We start from the raw sequence: 19,238 nt of genomic DNA, 5'->3' as shown, positions 1-19,238 counted from the left end.
GCTTTCCCGGGGTTTGGAATTTATGGGAGAATGAGGGATTCAGTCTCTTGATCCTACAGAAATATTTGGGAAAGTTTCAGGAATTGATTTAACATCGCCAGGGCGGTGGGATTCATGGAAAACTCTGGAAAATCCGGCTTGGAAGTGAGCTCGGTGCAGCTCTGCTGCTGCTTGGATCAGCTCATCCTTAATTTAATTGGAGCCACTACACCAAGCGATTATTATGGACTATTAATGTAACTGTGCCAATAACTTTCATTTCTAACTCTTAAAACTGATTTACAATCCTAAAGCGCTTTCACAGAGATTAAATTCAGCATTTCTCTAGGTCAGTGCTGCGTTCTAACTTGAGGGAATTTGGAGGAAAATGCCCTGCATGGGTTTTTTAATAATCAAAAAGATAAATTTGATTTACAACCTTAAAAAAATATTCTGATGCTGCACCAGCATTTTATGTGAGAATTTAACCTGAAGAAACAAATATTACTTAATTAATTTTCCCTAGGTGAAAATGTAATTTTCTTATTTGGCTTGACTATATCACTACAGAAATATTTTAATATATATCTTATTTTATATAAATATTTTAATTATACGTTTCATTAATTAAACGAGCACTTAACACTCCCACTTATTCTCAGCCTTTTGCTTTTCCCACCCTGTGTTTTAGCAGAATATTTTCCTGCTTGAAAACAACAGGAATCTGCAAGGAAAGTAATAAAAATTTAAGCAGGGTGCTAAGGTGATTATCCCACGCTGAAATACGTGGAAATTCCGGGTGTTTTTTGTTTTTTGTTTTTTCCCCGCGTGGGAGGAACAGAGGCGCTGTGGGAACCAGTTCGAGCGCGTCCTCGGGAATTCCTCCAAAGGGCCGGGAGGGTTCAGGGCAGGGCCGGGGCTCGGAGGTGGCACGGAAGGAAAGAGGAGGAGTTCTGCTCCCGTGGAAGAGGAGAAAAGGAAAATATAACAGGAATTCAGAGCAAATCGGGGCGGGGAAGTTAAAGGTGGGAGATAAAACTATACATAGATTACCTCCCAGGATCTCTTAAAGACAAATGTCAATAGAGGAGAGATCAAATCTGATTTTTATCTCTGTTATCCCTAACAAGATCTTAAAAAGAAATATCAATAGCCAAGAGATCAATTCTTGTCTTTTTCTCAATTATCCCTAACAAGATCCTAAAAGGAAATGTCAATAGCCAAGAGAGCAATTCTGTTTTTTTATCTCAGTTATTTCTGACAAGGTCTTAGAGCCAAAGGTCAGCAAACAAGCGATCGGCTCTTGTTCTTACCCGAGTTATCTCTTAGAATGTCAATAACCGGGTGCTCTGCTCTTGTCTTTTCCCGAGTTTGGAGCTCAATATCCTTTTAGAGAGATCTCGATGATCTCTAAAAACCACTTAGAGTCAAATGCCAATAAACCAGCGCTCGGCTCGTGTCTTGAAATCGATTATCTCTAAGGACCCTTAGAGCCAAATGCCAATAAACAAGAGCTCCAGTTGTTTCTATCCCAATTTCCTCTGATGATCTTTTAGACCCAAACGCCAATAAACAGCGCTTAATTTCTGTCTCTATCCCAATTTCCACTGATGATCTTTTAGACCCAAACGCCAATAAACAGCGCTCCATTTCTGTCTCTATCCCAATTTCCACTGATGATCTTTTAGACCCAAACACCAATAAACCCGCGCTCCATTTCTGTCTCTATCCCAGTTTCCTCTGATGATCTTTTAGACCCAAACGCCAATAAACAGCGCTTCATTTCTGTCTCTATCCCAGTTTCCTCTGATGATCTTTTAGACCCAAACGCCAATAAACCCGCGCTCCATTTCTGTCTCTATCCCAGTTTCCTCTGATGATCTTTTAGACCCAAACGCCAATAAACCCTCGCTCCATTTCTGTCTCTATCCCAGTTTCCTCTGATGATCTTTTAGACCCAAACGCCAATAAACAGCGCTTCATTTCTGTCTCTATCCCAGTTTCCTCTGATGATCTTTTAGACCCAAACGCCAATAAACAGCGCTTCATTTCTGTCTCTATCCCAATTTCCACTGATGATCTTTTAGACCCAAACGCCAATAAACCCGCGCTCCATTTCTGTCTCTATCCCAGTTTCCTCTGATGATCTTTTAGACCCAAACGCCAATAAACCCGCGCTCCATTTCTGTCTCTATCCCAATTTCCACTGATGATCTTTTAGACCCAAACGCCGGCAGCCAAGAGCTGCCAGGAGCCGTTCGTTTCGCTTTTGGAGCTTTGTCTGTTTTTTTTCACCCCGCAGGCTCTCTCCCAGCACCGCCGGGCGATGGCTTCCACCCAGCTGGCCTGTCCCCCTCCCTGCGAGCCCAAGTGTCCGCAGCCGCTGGCCAGCAGCACCAACGAGCCCTGCGTGGTGGCCTGCGGCGACTCGCGGGTCATCATCTACCCCCCGCCCGTGGTGGTCACCTTCCCGGGGCCCATCCTCACCACGTACCCGCAGCAAACCGTGGTGGGAGCCTCGGAGCCCTCGGAGGTGGCCCTGGGCGAGCCGCCGGCCGCGGCCGCGCTGCCCGCCGAGGTCGCGGCCAGGCTGGAGGCGGCGGGGGACAAAGCGGCGGCGCCGGTGCTGGCCCGTGCCGAGCCGCGCTGCGCCCCCAAATACTCCTACAGCTACTCCTCGCAATGGACTCACCCCTGCAATTCCTACCGCTCCGGGAAGCGCTGGGCGTGCTGAGCGCCGGGACGGGCAGCAGGGGAAACTCCGGGTGAAATGCGAGCTGCCGCTCGCGGGGCAGCTGCGGCGGCGGCCCCGGGGCTGCTCCGGCTCCTCCCGAGAGCCGCGGGAGCTCAGCCCCGGGGCAGGCGGGCTCGTGGTGCGATTCCTCGGTTTGTTTTCCCTTAGTTTAGAGCTGTTCTCCCGCAGCTTTGCAGCGCAGTCGTCTGCTTCCGCCGTGCTTTGGCTTATCCCGGATTTTTTTACTGGCACTGAGCTTAGAGAGGTGACTTGAAATGCTCGGAATTGTACGGGCAACGCTGCCAAAAAGGGAAATTCCCCATTTTCACAGGCGGCATCACGGATGCTGGTGATTTGCCAGAGCCTCGCTGAACCTCTGGAACGATGCTCTTTGTTTCCTGTACAGTTTTGTTCCACAGTTGTAGGAAAGCTTCACTTTCCAAATAAATTTTCTCTAACGAAATACATTTTCTGTTTTCCTTTATCACATTTTAAAAAATAAATAAAATAAAAAGGGGAGGTTTGGGTGGGAGATCAGGGAAAATTTCCCCCAGAGGGCGCTGGGCACTGCCCAAACTCCCCAGGGAATGGGCACGGCCCAAGGGCTACCAGAGCTCCAGGAATGTTTGGAAAACAACTTCAGGGAGAGAAGAGAGCCCAGAGGAGGCTCCAGGACGGATCTGAGGGATGGAGCAGCTCTGCTGGGAGAGCTGGGAATGTTCACCCTCGAGAAGCTTTGGGGTGACTCAATTGTGGCCTTGCAGGACCTGAAGGGGCTTTGAGGACCAAGGGGAGAGAAATTCCCAAGGGATGGGGTGCCAGGACAAGGGAGAATGGGCTCAGACCCGTGGAGAGGGGTTAGGTGGAACACGGGGCAAGAATTGTCCCCGGCAAGGATGGAGAGCCCCTGGGATGGATTTCCCAGAGAGGCTGGGGCTGCCCCTTCTCTGGCAGTGCCCAAGGCCAGGTTGGACAGGGCTTGGAGCACCCTGGGACAGTGGAAAGTGTCCCAGCCCATAGCACGGGGTGGAACAAAATGAGTTCTAAGGTCCCTCCCAACCCAAACCATCCTGTGATTCCACAATGGGACATTCCACACCATCACTCAGTTGGAGAATCATTTACAGCCAGGATGAAGAAATCCATACCAAAAGAAATCGTTTGTGCAATGCAGATTCTTTATTGTGGATGCAAAGGCCACAGGCGGTGTCAGTGAGAGACAAACCAGCAGCAAGGCGTTGGAAACACGGCAATCCCAAGGCAGCGGCGAGGCCCAGCCCAGGGCTGTGGTGCAGAGGTTGCCCCTGCCCAGGGCGAGCTGGGGGCTCGGAGCGGGGCAGAGCAGGGCAGAGCCTCAGCCCGGGCTCGGCACGGCTGGCGGGGCTGGCAGAGAGGGGACAGCTTTTGGGGGCAGCGCGGGGAGCCCCGAAGGCGCCGGCCGAGGCTCCGCAGGGGCACCGGGCAGTGCCGGGGACGCTGCAGCTCCCGGGGCTGCCGGGCCGGCCCCAAGCAGCGGCGGCAGCTCCAGCCCGGCCCCGGTGGCACGGGGCAGCGGGGGCAGCTGGAGGAGCCCGCGGGCAGGGGCAGCGCTGAACCCCGCCGGGATTCGGGCTTTAGCAGGGCCCACAGGAGCCCCCCAGGGACCTGGAACCGCGGCCACAGATCCCAGAGCCCCCGAAACCCCCAAAGCCACCGTAACCCCCAAAACCTCCGTAGCCCCCAAAGCCCCCGTAGCCCCCAAGGGCCCCGTAGCCCCCACGGCTGCCAAAGGCGCCCCCGGAGCCGGCTCCCACGTAGGGAGCTCCGGCCGAGCCCACGGCGCTCTGCTGCGGGAAGGAGCTGAGGATGGGCCCGGGGAAGGTGACCACCGAGGCCGGGGGCTGGATGACCACCGTGGAGTCGGGGCACTGCCGCACGCAGGGCTCGTTGGTGGTGTCAGCCACGGGGGCCGGGGTGGCCACCCCGCAGCTGGGGACGCACAGGCTGGAGCAGGACATCCTTCGGCTCGGCTGGTAGAGCTGCAAGACAAGGCACAGCCACGGCTCACGCTGAGGACTCGGTCCAAACCCCACTGCTCTCGCCCACCCACTCCCCGTGGCCCAGGACTGGCTCGGGATAATCCCTGGCCTTCCCAGGAAAGCCCTGCACAGCTGGCACGGCTCCTGCAATGCCCAGCTGCCTGTGGCAATGAAGGAAAACTCCCTCACCCAAAGCGCCAGGCTCCCGAGGCCTGGAGCCCATGGTGGAACCCCGAGCCCCCCAAGCCTGCCCTGGCACAGCCGCGGCAGCGCGGGCACAGAGACCCCTCGGGAAATGTGCGGCAAAGGTTCCCTGGGAAGGAGAGAGGAGCGAGGGAGGATGCAGGGAAGGCTCGGACTCACCACAGCGATCAATGAGCAGAGTCAAGTGGGGAGAGCTGGATGGAGCCCTGTGGAGCCCTCGGACCTTTTATACACCCCAGAGTGCCTGGGGCACCGTCCATGGGAGTGATGATTGGAGCCCCAGCGAACCATGGAATCAAGCGGACAAACCTCATGACACAAACTGAATCGTGGAGTAATTGCATCCATCCTAATTGGCACTAGGAACGAGTAAAAGTGCCCTGGAGAGCCACCAGGCCCTGAAGGGACAGACCGTGACCAATCGCTGTGTGTAAGATCGTTTTTTGCTGAAGCCAAGCTCACAGCTCCAATAAACCTTGATTTGTCACTAATCCCCCACTTTGCTCATGCACAGGAGTTTTGAGAATCACTCAGGAGCACTTTGAAAGGCTGGGCACAGCCGGTACATCTGTCATTAATTCCTTTTTACGAGCTGCTAAATAGGGACGCCGGGAGGGAGAAGCCATCCCACCCACTCGGAGCACATCCCAAACGCCAAACGTGGCAGGAGCAGAGTCCCGGAGTGGGGGAACACAGGGGGACAGCAGCCCCCATCTCCACCCCAGGGGGGTCACCCCACCCGGCACAGGGCTGGGTACAGAGAGCTCTGGGAGGCAGAATCACTAAGAGACATTTTTGCGGCTGGGGGATTTGTTAAACCCCTGATTCCCCTGATGGTGGTGTGAAAAGAGGGGGAGATCCCGTGCCAGATGAATCTTCAACAAAGATCCACCTCAGCATGGATGTAGGCATGACTCAGGTGGGACCAGGAGTTGGATAAACGAGTAAGGGGACACAAACAGAGAGGAGCAAGGAAAGCAGAGAAAGGACCAAGAACCCCTCAGACCTTCCAGCCTGGGCCGAGTGCACATCTGATTGCCCAGCTGACTCCAAGGGATGCCCAGGGGCTGTAGGCCGAGCCCCCCCGAGCCAGTCTGGCCCTGGCCTGGCCCAGGACAGGCCCAGCTGGGCACGGCTGGCTCAAGGGCATGGTGGCACTGGGGCTCGGGCTGGCAGGGCTGGGCACGGTTGTGTCCAAAAGGAGGCTTGGGATGCTTTGTCAGCAAGGTGAGGGATTAGGGACAGAGCAGGGTTTATTGGTTGTCTGAGCTCCAGCAGCACCGTGCCTGTCACGTAATGATGGGCCACGGCCGTCCCTGCAAGCGCCTCTCTCTTGTCCACTCATGTTCACACCAATGTCCACAATGGGGGGATGACAGAATTTGTCCGCGTCCCCTCAATTTATGACAGAATTTGTCCGCGTCCCCTCAATTTATGAAGTTTCTCAGCGTGAATGCATAATTACTGGAGGGGGGGTCTGCCCGCACCCCCTTTCCTGAAGCCCCAGGCTCTCTGGGCTGTATAAAAGGCCCGAGCTCCTTGCACAGCTCCATCCACACTCCTGCACTTGACTCCTCTCATCACCCGGGTAAGTGCAGCTCTCCGAAGGCTCTTGGGGATCTCTCTCAGCACAACTCCTCCCTCACACCTTTGCCTCTTTCCCGGGTGTTTTCCAGAAGCCTTTACCAGTCTCCAGGATGTCCTGCGGAATCCCCAGCTGCGGCGTGGCCTCCCCGGCCCCTCTGGCTGACACCTGCAACCAGCCCTGCGTGCGGCAGTGCCCCGACTCCACGGTGGTCATCCAGCCCCCGGCCTCGGTGGTCACCTTCCCCGGGCCCATCCTCAGCTCCTTCCCGCAGCAGAGCGCCGTGGGCTCGGCCGGAGCTCCCTACGTCGGAGGCGGCTTCGGCGGCTCCTCCGGACGCCGTGGGGGCTCCGGCGGCTCCGGGGGCTTTGGGGGATTTGGAGGTTTTGGGGGATTCGGAGGTTCTGGGGGATTTGGAGGTTTTGGAGGCAGCTGCGGCGGCTCCAGAGGCTGCGGGCCCTGCTAAGCTCCAGCCCTGCCCAGAGCCGGGAGAGCTCCAGGAACGCCCCCGGCCCATCCCCGTTCGATGAGGACCGACTGAAGGACAGACCGACAGACATCCCCCGGCTCGCCCCGCCGCCTTCCAGGCGCGCTCGGAGCCCGCAGCGATCGCTGCGCGCTCCCGGCACGGCCCCAGCTCGGCTGCCGCTCTGCCCGCGGCCGGGACACGCGGGGAGCCCCCGGCCCGGGCCCCGCTCCGCTGCCGACGCCCCTGCCCCGCACGGCAATAAAAGCTGGCTCGCATTGCAAGGCTCTCCGGCTCCCGACTGCTCTTTGCTCCGCACCCGTTCCCAGCCCGGGCCGTTCTCCAGCGGGCTCCGGCCAGCCCCGCTCGGACACGGCACACGAGGAGCCCCGGCACTGCCCGGGCTCCTCCTGCCCGTCCTGGGGCAGCCCAGCCCCGCAGCAGAGACCCCCGACCCGGAGCCCGCCCGGCCCTGCGCCGGGGCCTCTCGGTGTCCCTGCCCGGCTCCTGCCCGCTCCGGGCTCCTCTCGGCAGCCCCACAGCAGCCCCGGGCCCCACCGCCAGCCCCCTGCCCGTGGGACGCCGCCCGAGGGCCCCGGAGCCCCGGGGCGCCGGGCACCGCCCGGGGGCGAGCGGAGCCCCCGAGGGAGCCGGCCCCGCTCGGGGCTCGGCTGGGAGAGCGAGAACAGCCCCGGCACCGCTCCCGCTGCCCCCGCATCCCTCCGACATCCCCGCCCCGCCACCGCCTCCTGCTCCCGCTGCTCCCGGCCATTCCCCCGCGGCTCCTCGCAGCGCTGCCGGCCCCGCCGCGCCCCCGCGGCGGCTGCGGGACCCCTCCGGGCACCCCCGGCCTCGCCCACCCCTCGCCAGGGACACGGCTCTGCCCAGAGCCGCAGCAGAACTTCCCACAGCCCCGGGCCAATGGGGCAAACTGGCGTGGGCTTTGACGGCCCTGGTGACACAGAATTACATGGCCAACATTAAAATATTATTTATCAGATGGGTAATATTAGATACATAGGAACTATTGCCTAAGATGGACAGAACATGAAATAATATTGTCTAAAACTGATTCATGTGAACTTAAAACAAATATGGAATCCCAAAGCCAGGGAGCTTTTGGTGCTTATTTGACTGGAGGAAGAAACTTCAGACAGATCAATAGACAGACAAGGGGCCTCGTGGGGGTGGGAACTCCAAGCTTCTGCTCCAAGAGCTCCACGCGATTGAACCCTGGGGTCGTTCCATGGTGTGGAGAGGACACGGGACAAGATCTGCTCGAGTCTGGATTTTCCCAGCTGCCACCAGTTCAAGGCGGACAGGCCAGAGCACCCGGGACATGCATCGCTCATCCTGCATTTCCCTGCACCTCCCCATGAGCCCGAGGAACCCCAGCCCAGTGTGGGAGAGGTTCTACAGCAACTCCTGTGAGCCAGAGAGAAGTTGGAGAAGAGCATCCATGGTCACCTCTGAAAGAATTTCCTACCGAGGTCTTTGACAGAGAAACCAAGAAGGAAAGAAGGAAAAATAAGAGAAACCTATAACTGCCTATTCTAATGAGAACTTTGTCTTTCCCAGCCAAAGAGTAAAGTGTAAATGTACCAGTTTTGGAAAATGTATAAATAGCATGCATGTGCGAATAATACCAGGCTTGAAGCATTCTCATATTGTGCCGTGTTGCTCAGTGTTACGACCGTCTCAAGTCCGACAGCCCAGTCCAAGAGGTGGTGTCAGCTTTGCTGCTTTGGCTGAGCATTGGGAAGAGTTTCTGCAGGAGCCTCGTGGTCCTTTCCCATCGCCACGAGGGCTTTGGGGATGTCCTGCGGCTGCTGCTGCTGGGAGAGCACGGGGAGCTGGGGGGATGTGCTGCCCAGAGGCAGCGGGCTCTGACCTGCCCAGCTGGGACACCCGGAGCCAGCTGTGCCCGGGCTCCGGGGCACTGCCCAGGGCGATTGCAGAGCCCAGCAGGCAGCCGGGAGATTGGGGCCGCGGGAAAAGGGAGGAAGAAGGAAAACCAGGAGTCAACATTACAATGCAAGAGAGCTTTTATTGCAGGGGGAGGGCAGGAAGGGCTGGGCACGAGAGCAGGGCCGTGGCCAAGGGCTTGCCGTGGGCTGGCCCTGGGCACAGCCGGGCGAGCAGGAGCAGCAGCCCCGGGCGAGTCTCTAGGAGCGGGGCAGCAGGAGCCCCGCGGGGATGCTCAGCAAGGGCAGGGACGAGGCAGAGCTGGTTCCCAAGCTGGCACGAGGCTCCCGAGGTGCGGAGCCCGGCCGTGCCCGAGGGGTTGTGGTCCGCAGAGCGTCGGGTCGGGGTGTGCCGGGGTTTCTCCTGCAGCTCTTCTGGGTCAGAGGCCGCACTGGGGCTGGCGCTTAGCAGGGCCAGCAGTTGCCATTGAGGTAGCGGTGGCCACTGCTCCAGCCGCCGTAGCCACAGCTGCCGTAGCCCCCATAGCCGCCGTAGCCGCCATAGCCTCCACAGCCCCACCCGCCGTAGAGCCCACGGCCTCCATAGCCCCAGCCTCCGTAGCCACCACGGCCTCCAAAGCCCCAGCCTCCGTAACCTCCGTAGCCCCCAAGGGCCCCGTAGCCCGCACGGCTGCCAAAGGCGCCCCCGGAGCCGGCTCCCACGTAGGGAGCTCCGGCCGAGCCCACGGCGCTCTGCTGCGGGAAGGAGCTGAGGATGGGCCCGGGGAAGGTGACCACCGAGGCCGGGGGCTGGATGACCACCGTGGAGTCGGGGCACTGCCGCACGCAGGGCTCGTTGGTGGTGTCAGCCACGGGGGCCGGGGTGGCCACCCCGCAGCTGGGGACGCACAGGCTGGAGCAGGACATCCTTCGGCTTGGCTGGCAGAGCTGCAAGACAAGGCACAGCCACGGCTCACGCTGAGGACTCGGTCCAAAGCCCCGCTGCTCTCTCCCACCCACTCCCCGTGGCCCAGGACTCGCTCGGGATCATCCCAGCCCTTCTGAACACAGCCCCGTTCCATCGGAATGCCTGCTCACGTCCCTCGCTGCCCTCACCATCCCCGAGCCTTGCTTGCCCATGGCAATGGAGAAGACTTGGACATCCAAGGGAGCAAAGTCTTCAAGCTTCCAAAAGCCCTGAGTGCCCTGCTACAGCCCCAACCATCCCAGCCTGCACTGGCAGAGCAAGAGGAGCACAGAACCAAAGGTTCCCCCAGAAAGCTCCAAAGATTCCTTGGGAACCGCAGTGATGGAGAAGGAAGGAGGAGGAAATGCTGGACTTACCAAGTTGACAAGGCGAGTCAAGCAGTGGAAGGTGAATGGAGCTCTGTGGAACCTTTGGGCCTTTTATACACCTCCCAAAGAGCCTGGGGCATCAGGAAAGGGAGCGGTGGCAACAAAAATCCAGGTAATTAGGAATTCCAGCTGACAAGCTTCATCAAAGAGATAATGACGCAATACAATTATAGACATCAACATTGGGGAGATTGGTGTGGAAACGTGCCCTGGACTGATTGGAGGAACAGCCATGGCTCATCATTACATGACAGCCAGAGTGCCGCTGGAGCTCAGCTCACAGCCCCAATAAACCCTGCTCTGTCCCTAATCCCTGACCTTGCTGACAAAGGATCCCGAGCATCCTTTGGGACACGGCTGTGCCCAGCCCCGCCAGCCCAAGGTCAAGTGCTGCTGTGCCCTTGAGCCGGCCGTGCCCAGCTGGGCCTGTCGTGGGCCAGGCCAGGGCCAGCCTGGCTCTGGGGGGCTCGGCCAACAGCCCCTGGGCATCCCTCGGGGCCAGCTGGGCAGTGCAGCCCCTCCAGGAGGGCTCGGCCAGGACCCGCGGGCAGAGCCGGGGCGGGAGGAGCCGCAGGGACCCGGCCCCGCCGCTGCCCTTCGGCCCCGGCCGTGCTGTCCCCTCTGTCACGGCTCTCCCGGGCTCTGTCCCGCCGCTCTCCCCCTTCCCTGGGGGTCTGGGGGCTGCCCACCATGGGCTCTGCCCCCTCTGCTCTTTGTGCGACCATCAGGGGAGACTGGGACATGGAAACCCCAATGTCCTGCAGAACCTCAGAGCGGCAATTCACTGACGTGTCCGGGGACACCAAAACCGTGCAATGAACATTCCTACTGGCACTGGAAATCATTGGGATTTGGGATATGGAATGTCCCTGGATGTTCCTGGAACCTTTGAATGTTCCTGGAACCTTGGAAATCCCCCTTCTCAGCCCGGCTCGGCTGGGAGAGCGAGAACAGCCCCGGCACCGCTCCCGCTGCCCCCGCATCCCTCCGACATCCCCGCCCGCCACCGCCTCCTGCTCCCGCTGCTCCCGGCCATTCCCCCGCGGCTCCTCGCAGCGCTGCCGGCCCCGCCGCGCCCCCGCTGCGGCTGCGGGACCCCTCCGGGCACCCCCGGCCTCGCCCACCCCTCGCCAGGGACACGGCTCTGCCCAGAGCCGCAGCAGAACTTCCCGCAGCCCCGGGCCAATGGGGCAAACTGGCGTGGGCTTTGACGGCCCTGGTGACACGGAATTACATCGCCAACATCAAAATATTATTTATTAGATTGGTAATATTAGATACATAGGAACTACTGCCGTGAGATGGACAGAACATGAAATAATATGGTCTAAATTGGATCCATGTGAACTTAAATATGGAATCCGAAAGCCAGGGAGCTTTTGGTGTTTATTTGACATGAGGAAGAAAAATTCAGACAGATCAATAGAGAAAGGAAGGGGCCTCGTGGCGGTGGGAACTGCAAGCTTCTGCTCCAAGAGCTCCGCGGGATTGAACCCTGGGGTCCTTCCATGGTGTGGAGAGGGCACGGGGCAAGATCTGCTCGAGTCTGGCTTTTCCCAGCTGCCACCAGCTCAAGGCAGACAGGCCAGAGCACCCGGGACATTCAGCGCTCATCCTGCATTTCCCTGCACCTCCCCATGAGCCCGAGGAACCCCAGTCCAGTGTGGGAGAGGTTCTACAGCAACTCCTGTGAGCCAGAGAGAAGTTTGAGAGGAGGATCCATGTTCACCTCTGAAAGAATTTCCTACCGAGGTCATGGACAGCAAAACGAAGAAGGTAAGAAGGAAAAATAAGAGAAACCTTCAGCTGCGTCTTCTACTGAGAAATTTGCTTGTGTTTCCCAGCCAATGAGTAAAAGTATGAGTTTTGTAAGAATGTATAAAATCATCCATGCTATAATAAAACTGGGTTTGAAGCCTTCTGAAGATGTTGCTCAGTGTTACGACCGCCTCAAGTCCGACAGCCCAGTCCCAGAGGTGGTGTCAGCTTTGGCACTTTGGCTGAGCATTGGGAAGAGTTTCTGCAGGAGCCTCGTGGTCCTTTTTCATCACCACGAGGGCTTTGGGGATGTCCTGCGGCTGCTGCTGCTGGGAGAGCACGGGGAGCTGGGGGGATGTGCTGCCCAGAGGCAGCGGGCTCTGACCTGCCCAGCTGGGACACCCGGAGCCAGCTGTGCCCGGGCTCCGGGGCACTGCCCAGGGCGATTGCAGAGCCCAGCAGGCAGCCGGGAGATTGGGGCCGCGGGAAAAGGGAGGAAGAAGGAAAACCAGGAGTCAACATTGCAATGCAAGAGAGCTTTTATTGCAGGGGGAGGGCAGGAGGGGCTGGGCACGAGAGCAGGGCCGTGGCCAAGGGCTTGCCGTGGGCTGGCCCTGGGCACAGCCGGGCGAGCAGGAGCAGCAGCCCCGGGCGAGTCTCTAGGAGCGGGGCAGCAGGAGCCCCGCGGGGATGCTCAGCAAGGGCAGGGACGAGGCAGAGCTGGTTCCCAAGCTGGCACGAGGCTCCCGAGCTGCGGAGCCCGGCCGTGCCCGAGGGGTTTTGGTCCGCAGAGCGTCGGGTCGGGGTGTGCCGGGGTTTCTCCTGCAGCTCTTCTGGGTCAGAGGCCGCACTGGGGCTGGCGCTTAGCAGGGCCAGCAGTTGCCATTGAGGTAGCGGTGGCCACTGCTCCAGCCGCCGTAGCCACAGCTGCCGTAGCCCCCATAGCCGCCGTAGCCGCCATAGCCTCCACAGCCCCACCCGCCGTAGAGCCCACGGCCTCCATAGCCCCAGCCTCCGTAGCCACCACGGCCTCCAAAGCCCCAGCCTCCGTAACCTCCGTAGCCCCCAAGGGCCCCGTAGCCCGCACGGCTGCCAAAGGCGCCCCCGGAGCCGGCTCCCACGTAGGGAGCTCCGGCCGAGCCCACGGCGCTCTGCTGCGGGAAGGAGCTGAGGATGGGCCCGGGGAAGGTGACCACCGAGGCCGGGGGCTGGATGACCACCGTGGAGTCGGGGCACTGCCGCACGCAGGGCTCGTTGGTGGTGTCAGCCACGGGGGCCGGGGTGGCCACCCCGCAGCTGGGGACGCACAGGCTGGAGCAGGACATCCTTCGGCTCGGCTGGCAGAGCTGCAAGACAAGGCACAGCCACGGCTCACGCTGAGGACTCGGTCCAAAGCCCCGCTGCTCTCGCCCACCCACTCCCCGTGGCCTAGGACTCGCTCGGGATCATCCCAGCCCTTCTGAACACAGCCCCGTTCCATCGGAATGCCTGCTCACGTCCCTTGCTGCCCTCACCATCCCCGAGCCTTGCTTGCCCATGGCAATGGAGAAGACTTGGACATCCAAGGGAGCAAAGTCTTCAAGCTTCCAAAAGCCCTGAGTGCCCTGGTACAGCCCCAACCATCCCAGCCTGCACAGGCAGAGCAAGAGGAGCACAGAACCAAAGGTTCCCCCAGAAAGCTCCAAAGATTCCTTGGGAACCGCAGAGATGGAGAAGGAAGGAGGAGGAAATGCTGGACTTACCAAGTTGACAAGGCGAGTCAAGCAGTGGAAGGTGGATGGAGCTCTGTGGAACCTTTGGGCCTTTTATACACCTCCCAAAGGGCCTGGGGCATCAGGAAAGGGAGCGGTGGCAACAAAAATCCAGGTAATTAGGAATTCCAGCTGACAAGCTTCATCAAAGAGATAATGACGCAATACAATTATAGACATCAACATTGGGGAGATTGGTGTGGAAACGTGCCCTGGACTGATTGGAGGAACAGCCATGGCTCATCATTACATGACAGCCAGGGTGCCGCTGGAGCTCAGCTCACAGCCCCAATAAACCCTGCTCTGTCCCTAATCCCTGACCTTGCTGACAAAGGATCCCGAGCATCCTTTGGGACACGGCTGTGCCCAGCCCCGCCAGCCCAAGGTCAAGTGCTGCCGTGCCCTTGAGCCGGCCGTGCCCAGCTGGGCCTGTCCTGGGCCAGGCCAGGGCCAGCCTGGCTCTGGGGGGCTCGGCCAACAGCCCCTGGGCATCCCTCGGGGCCAGCTGGGCAGTGCAGCCCCTCCAGGAGGGCTCGGCCAGGACCCGCGGGCAGAGCCGGGGCGGGAGGAGCCGCAGGGACCCGGCCCCGCCGCTGCCCTTCGGCCCCGGCCGTGCTGTCCCCTCTGTCACGGCTCTCCCGGGCTCTGTCCCGCCGCTCTCCCCCTTCCCTGGGGGTCTGGGGGCTGCCCACCATGGGCTCTGCCCCCTCTGCTCTTTGTGCGACCATCAGGGGAGACTGGGACATGGAAACCCCAATATCCTGCAGAACCTCAGAGCGGCAATTCACTGACGTGTCAGGGGACACCAAAACCGTGCAATGAACATTTCTGCTGGCACTGGAAATCATTGGGATTTGGGATATGGAATGTCCCTGGATGTTTCTGGAACCTTGGAAATCCTCCTTCTCCGCCCGGCTCCGCTGGGAGAGCGAGAACAGCCCCGGCACCGCTCCCGCTGCCCCCGCATCCCTCCGACATCCCCGCCCGCCACCGCCTCCTGCTCCCGCTGCTCCCGGCCATTCCCCCGCGGCTCCTCGCAGCGCTGCCGGCCCCGCCGCGCCCCCGCTGCGGCTGCGGGACCCCTCCGGGCACCCCCGGCCTCGCCCACCCCTCGCCAGGGACACGGCTCTGCCCAGAGCCGCAGCAGAACTTCCCGCAGCCCCGGGCCAATGGGGCAAACTGGCGTGGGCTTTGACGGCCCTGGTGACACGGAATTACATCGCCAACATTAAAATATTATTTATTAGATTGGTAATATTAGATACATAGGAACTACTGCCGTGAGATGGACAGAACATGAAATAATATGGTCTAAATTGGATCCATGTGAACTTAAATATGGAATCCAAAAGCCAGGGAGCTTTTGGTGTTTATTTGACATGAGGAAGAAAAATTCAGACAGATCAATAGAGAAAGGAAGGGGCCTCGTGGCGGTGGGAACTGCAAGCTTCTGCTCCAAGAGCTCCGCGGGATTGAACCCTGGGGTCCTTCCATGGTGTGGAGAGGGCACGGGGCAAGATCTGCTCGAGTCTGGCTTTTCCGAGCTGCCACCAGCTCAAGGCGGAAAGGCCAGAGCACCCGGGACATTCAGCGCTCATCCTGCATTTCCCTGCACCTCCCCATGAGCCCGAGGAACCCCAGTCCAGTGTGGGAGAGGTTCTACAGCAACTCCTGTGAGCCAGAGAGAAGTTTGAGAGGAGGATCCGTGTTCCCCTCTGAAAGAATTTCCTACCGAGGTCATGGACAGCAAAACGAAGAAGGTAAGAAGGAAAAATAAGAGAAACCTTCAGCTGCGTCTTCTACTGAGAAATTTGCTTGTGTTTCCCAGCCAATGAGTAAAAGTATGAGTTTTGTAAGAATGTATAAAATCATCCATGCTATAATAAAACTGGGTTTGAAGCCTTCTGAAGATGTTGCTCAGTGTTACGACCGCCTCAAGTCCGACAGCCCAGTCCCAGAGGTGGTGTCAGCTTTGGCACTTTGGCTGAGCATTGGGAAGAGTTTCTGCAGGAGCCTCGTGGTCCTTTTTCATCACCACGAGGGCTTTGGGGATGTCCTGCGGCTGCTGCTGCTGGGAGAGCACGGGGAGCTGGGGGGATGTGCTGCCCAGAGGCAGCGGGCTCTGACCTGCCCAGCTGGGACACCCGGAGCCAGCTGTGCCCGGGCTCCGGGGCACTGCCCAGGGCGATTGCAGAGCCCAGCAGGCAGCCGGGAGATTGGGGCCGCGGGAAAAGGGGGGAAGAAGGAAAACCAGGAGTCAACATTGCAATGCAAGAGAGCTTTTATTGCAGGGGGAGGGCAGGAGGGGCTGGGCACGAGAGCAGGGCCGTGGCCAAGGGCTTGCCGTGGGCTGGTCCTGGGCACAGCCGGGCGAGCAGGAGCAGCAGCCCCGGGCGAGTCTCTAGGAGCGGGGCAGCAGGAGCCCCGCGGGGATGCTCAGCAAGGGCAGGGACGAGGCAGAGCTGGTTCCCAAGCTGGCACGAGGCTCCCGAGGTGCGGAGCCCGGCCGTGCCCGAGGGGTTTTGGTCCGCAGAGCGTCGGGTCGGGGTGTGCCAGGGTTTCTCCTGCAGCTCTTCTGGGACAGAGGCCGCACTGGGGCTGGCGCTTAGCAGGGCCAGCAGTTGCCATTGAGGTAGCGGTGGCCACTGCTCCAGCCGCCGTAGCCACAGCTGCCGTAGCCCCCATAGCCGCCGTAGCCGCCATAGCCTCCACAGCCCCACCCGCCGTAGAGCCCACGGCCTCCATAGCCCCAGCCTCCGTAGCCACCACGGCCTCCAAAGCCCCAGCCTCCGTAACCTCCGTAGCCCCCAAGGGCCCCGTAGCCCGCACGGCTGCCAAAGGCGCCCCCGGAGCCGGCTCCCACGTAGGGAGCTCCGGCCGAGCCCACGGCGCTCTGCTGCGGGAAGGAGCTGAGGATGGGCCCGGGGAAGGTGACCACCGAGGCCGGGGGCTGGATGACCACCGTGGAGTCGGGGCACTGCCGCACGCAGGGCTCGTTGCAGCTGTCAGCCAGAGGGGCCGGGGTGGCCACCCCGCAGCTGGGGACGCACAGGCTGGAGCAGGACATCCTTGGGACTGGTGACGGCTTCTGGAAAACACCACAGGAACAAGCAAAGATATGAGGAAGGAATTTCCTGGAATGGGACAGAGAGAGATTTCCAAGAGCCTTTGAAGAGCTGCACTTACCCAGGTGATGAGAGGAGTCAAGTGGAAAAGTGCGGATGGCGCTCTGGAAGGAGCTCAGCCCTTTTATACACCCCAGAGAGCCTGGGGCTTCAGGAAAGGGGGTGGTGACAAAAAACCTGAGTAATTAAGAAATCAGGCTGACAACCCTCTTCAATGAGATAATGTTGCAAGATAATTCCATGGCATCCCCTCACTGGGGACACAGGTGTGAAAACGTGACCTGGACATGACAGAAGTAATGGGAGGGACAGCCCTGACCCAGCATTAGTTGATAGCCAGGGTGCTGCTGGAGCTCAGCTCACAGCCCAAATAAACCCTGCTCTGTCCCTAATCCCTCACTTTGCTTACAGGGAACAATTCCCGGCATCTTGCAGCAGCTTGGAAACGCTGCTCCAGCCCTCACCCCCGTCATTACCACCCTTTTACGGGCTAGTAAACAGAGGCAACGGCACGTTGGGCAAAGGAGAAGCGACACTCGGGGTGTCTCCCTAATCCCACCAAATGCCAGTGCCAGCAGAAATGTTCATTGCACGGTTTTGGTGTCCCCGGACACGTCAGTGAATTGCCGCTCTGAGGTTCTGCAGGACATTGGGGTTTCCATGTCCCAGTCTCCCCTGATGGTCGCACAAAGAGCAGAGGGGGCAGAGTCCACGGTGGGCAGCCCCCAGACCCCCAGGGAAGGGGGAGAGCGGCGGGACAGAGCCCGGGAGAGCCGTGACAGAGGGGACAGCACGGCCGGGCCGAAGGGCAGCGGCGGGGCCGGGTCCCTGCGGCTCCTCCCGCCCCGGCTCTGCCCGCGGGTCCTGGCCGAGCCCTCCTGGAGGGGCTGCACTGCCCAGCTGGCCCCGAGGGATGCCCAGGGGCTGTTCCCGAGCCCCCAGAGCCAGGCTGGCCCTGGCCTGGCCCACGACAGGCCCAGCTGGGCACGGCCGGCTCAAGGGCACGGCAGCACTTGACCTTGGGCTGGCGGGGCTGGGCACAGCCGTGTCCCAAAGGATGCTCGGGATCCTTTGTCAGCAAGGTCAGGGATTAGGGACAGAGCAGGGTTTATTGGGGCTGTGAGCTGAGCTCCAGCAGCACCCTGGCTGTCATGTAATAATGAGCCATGGCTGTTCCTCCAATCAGTCCAGGGCACGTTTCCACACCAATCTCCCCAATGTTGATGTCTATAATTGTATTGCGTCATTATCTCTTTGATGAAGCTTGTCAGCTGGAATTCCTAATTACCTGGATTTTTGTTGCCACCGCTCCCTTTCCTGATGCCCCAGGCTCTTTGGGAGGTGTATAAAAGGCCCAAAGGTTCCACAGAGCTCCATTCACCTTCCACTGCTTGACTCGCCTTGTCAACTTGGTAAGTCCAGCATTTCCTCCTCCTTCCTTCTCCATCCGTGGGGTTCCCAAGGAATCTTTGGAGCTTTCTGGGGGAACCTTTGGTTCTGTGCTCCTCTTGCTCTGCCAGTGCAGAGTTGAGATGGTTGGGGCTGTACCAGGGCACTCAGGGCTTTTGGAACCTTGAGGACTTTGCTCCTTCCCATGGCCAAGTCTTCTCCACTGCCATGGGCAAGCAAGGCTCGGGAATGGTGAGGGGAGCGAGGGACGTGAGCAGGCATTCCGATGGAACGGGGCTGTGTTCAAAAGGGCTGGGATGATCCCGAGCGAGTCCTGGGCCACGGGCAGTGGGTGGGCAAGAACAGAGGGGTTTGGACCGAGTCCTCAGCGTGAACCGTGGCTGTGCCTTGTCTTGCAGCTCTGCCAGCCGAGCCGAAGGATGTCCTGCTCCAGCCTGTGCGTCCCCAGCTGCGGGGTGGCCACCCCGGCCCCTCTGGCTGACAGCTGCAACGAGCCCTGCGTGCGGCAGTGCCCCGACTCCACGGTGGTCATCCAGCCCCCGGCCTCGGTGGTCACCTTCCCCGGGCCCATCCTGAGCTCCTTCCCGCAGCAGAGCGCCGTGGGCTCGGCCGGAGCTCCCTACGTGGGAGCCGGCTCCGGGGGCGCCTTTGGCAGCCGTGCGGGCTACGGGGCCCTTGGGGGCTACGGAGGTTACGGAGGCTGGGGCTTTGGAGGCCGTGGTGGCTACGGAGGCTGGGGCTATGGAGGCCGTGGGCTCTACGGCGGCTGGGGCTGTGGAGGCTATGGTGGCTACGGCGGCTATGGGGGCTACGGCAGCTGTGGCTACGGCGGCTGGAGCAGTGGCCACCGCTACCTCAATGGCAACTGCTGGCCCTGCTAAGCGCCAGCCCCAGTGCGGCCTCTGACCCAGAAGAGCTGCAGGAGAAACCCTGGCACACCCCGACCCG

General features: G+C 60.0%; 5 protein-coding genes across 6 annotated transcripts; 1 reads left to right on the top strand and 4 right to left on the bottom strand.

Moving 5' to 3' along the window:
- Positions 1-4,326: 4,326 nt before the first annotated feature.
- On the bottom strand, positions 4,327-4,710 carry LOC110476921 (claw keratin). The gene has a single exon (XM_021542216.3). The coding sequence runs from the start codon at positions 4,708-4,710 to the stop codon at positions 4,327-4,329; it is 384 nt and encodes a 127-aa protein (XP_021397891.2).
- A 4,520-nt stretch (positions 4,711-9,230) lies between these two features.
- LOC144247771 (claw keratin-like) lies at positions 9,231-9,817 on the bottom strand. The gene has a single exon (XM_077789352.1). The coding sequence runs from the start codon at positions 9,815-9,817 to the stop codon at positions 9,356-9,358; it is 462 nt and encodes a 153-aa protein (XP_077645478.1). The 3' UTR covers positions 9,231-9,355.
- Positions 9,818-12,742: 2,925 nt separating this feature from the next.
- On the bottom strand, positions 12,743-13,329 carry LOC144247797 (claw keratin-like). Its single transcript, XM_077789425.1, has one exon. It carries the CDS (start codon positions 13,327-13,329, stop codon positions 12,868-12,870), a length of 462 nt encoding a protein of 153 aa, XP_077645551.1. The 3' UTR covers positions 12,743-12,867.
- Positions 13,330-16,360: 3,031 nt separating this feature from the next.
- LOC144247796 (claw keratin-like) lies at positions 16,361-16,822 on the bottom strand. 2 transcript variants are annotated; one of them, XM_077789424.1, is made up of 2 exons: positions 16,510-16,822; positions 16,361-16,461 (listed from the first exon to the last, which is right to left on the bottom strand). In XM_077789424.1, exons 1-2 carry the CDS (start codon positions 16,820-16,822, stop codon positions 16,361-16,363), a joined length of 414 nt encoding a protein of 137 aa, XP_077645550.1. The 2 variants fall into 2 exon arrangements, with proteins under 2 accessions (XP_077645550.1, XP_077645549.1); XM_077789423.1 differs by having other exon boundaries at positions 16,361-16,822.
- Positions 16,823-18,671: 1,849 nt separating this feature from the next.
- Positions 18,672-19,171, top strand: LOC144247798 (claw keratin-like). The gene has a single exon (XM_077789426.1). It carries the CDS (start codon positions 18,710-18,712, stop codon positions 19,169-19,171), a length of 462 nt encoding a protein of 153 aa, XP_077645552.1. The 5' UTR covers positions 18,672-18,709.
- The last annotated feature ends 67 nt before the right edge of the window (positions 19,172-19,238 follow it).

Source organism: Lonchura striata, chromosome 33 (genome assembly GCF_046129695.1).
Source record: "Lonchura striata isolate bLonStr1 chromosome 33, bLonStr1.mat, whole genome shotgun sequence".
NCBI lineage: Eukaryota > Metazoa > Chordata > Aves > Passeriformes > Estrildidae > Lonchura > Lonchura striata.
This window is presented reverse-complemented; position numbering and strand designations above follow the sequence as displayed.

Excerpts from the sequence above, each read along its gene's own strand:
- LOC144247797 (XM_077789425.1), bottom strand. The coding sequence starts at position 13,329 with ATGTCCTGCTCCAGCCTGTGCGTCCCCAGCTGCGGGGTGGCCACCCCG.
- LOC144247796 (XM_077789423.1), bottom strand. The coding sequence starts at position 16,822 with ATGTCCTGCTCCAGCCTGTGCGTCCCCAGCTGCGGGGTGGCCACCCCG.
- LOC144247798 (XM_077789426.1), top strand. The coding sequence starts at position 18,710 with ATGTCCTGCTCCAGCCTGTGCGTCCCCAGCTGCGGGGTGGCCACCCCG.
- LOC144247771 (XM_077789352.1), bottom strand. The coding sequence starts at position 9,817 with ATGTCCTGCTCCAGCCTGTGCGTCCCCAGCTGCGGGGTGGCCACCCCG.
- LOC110476921 (XM_021542216.3), bottom strand. The coding sequence starts at position 4,710 with ATGTCCTGCTCCAGCCTGTGCGTCCCCAGCTGCGGGGTGGCCACCCCG.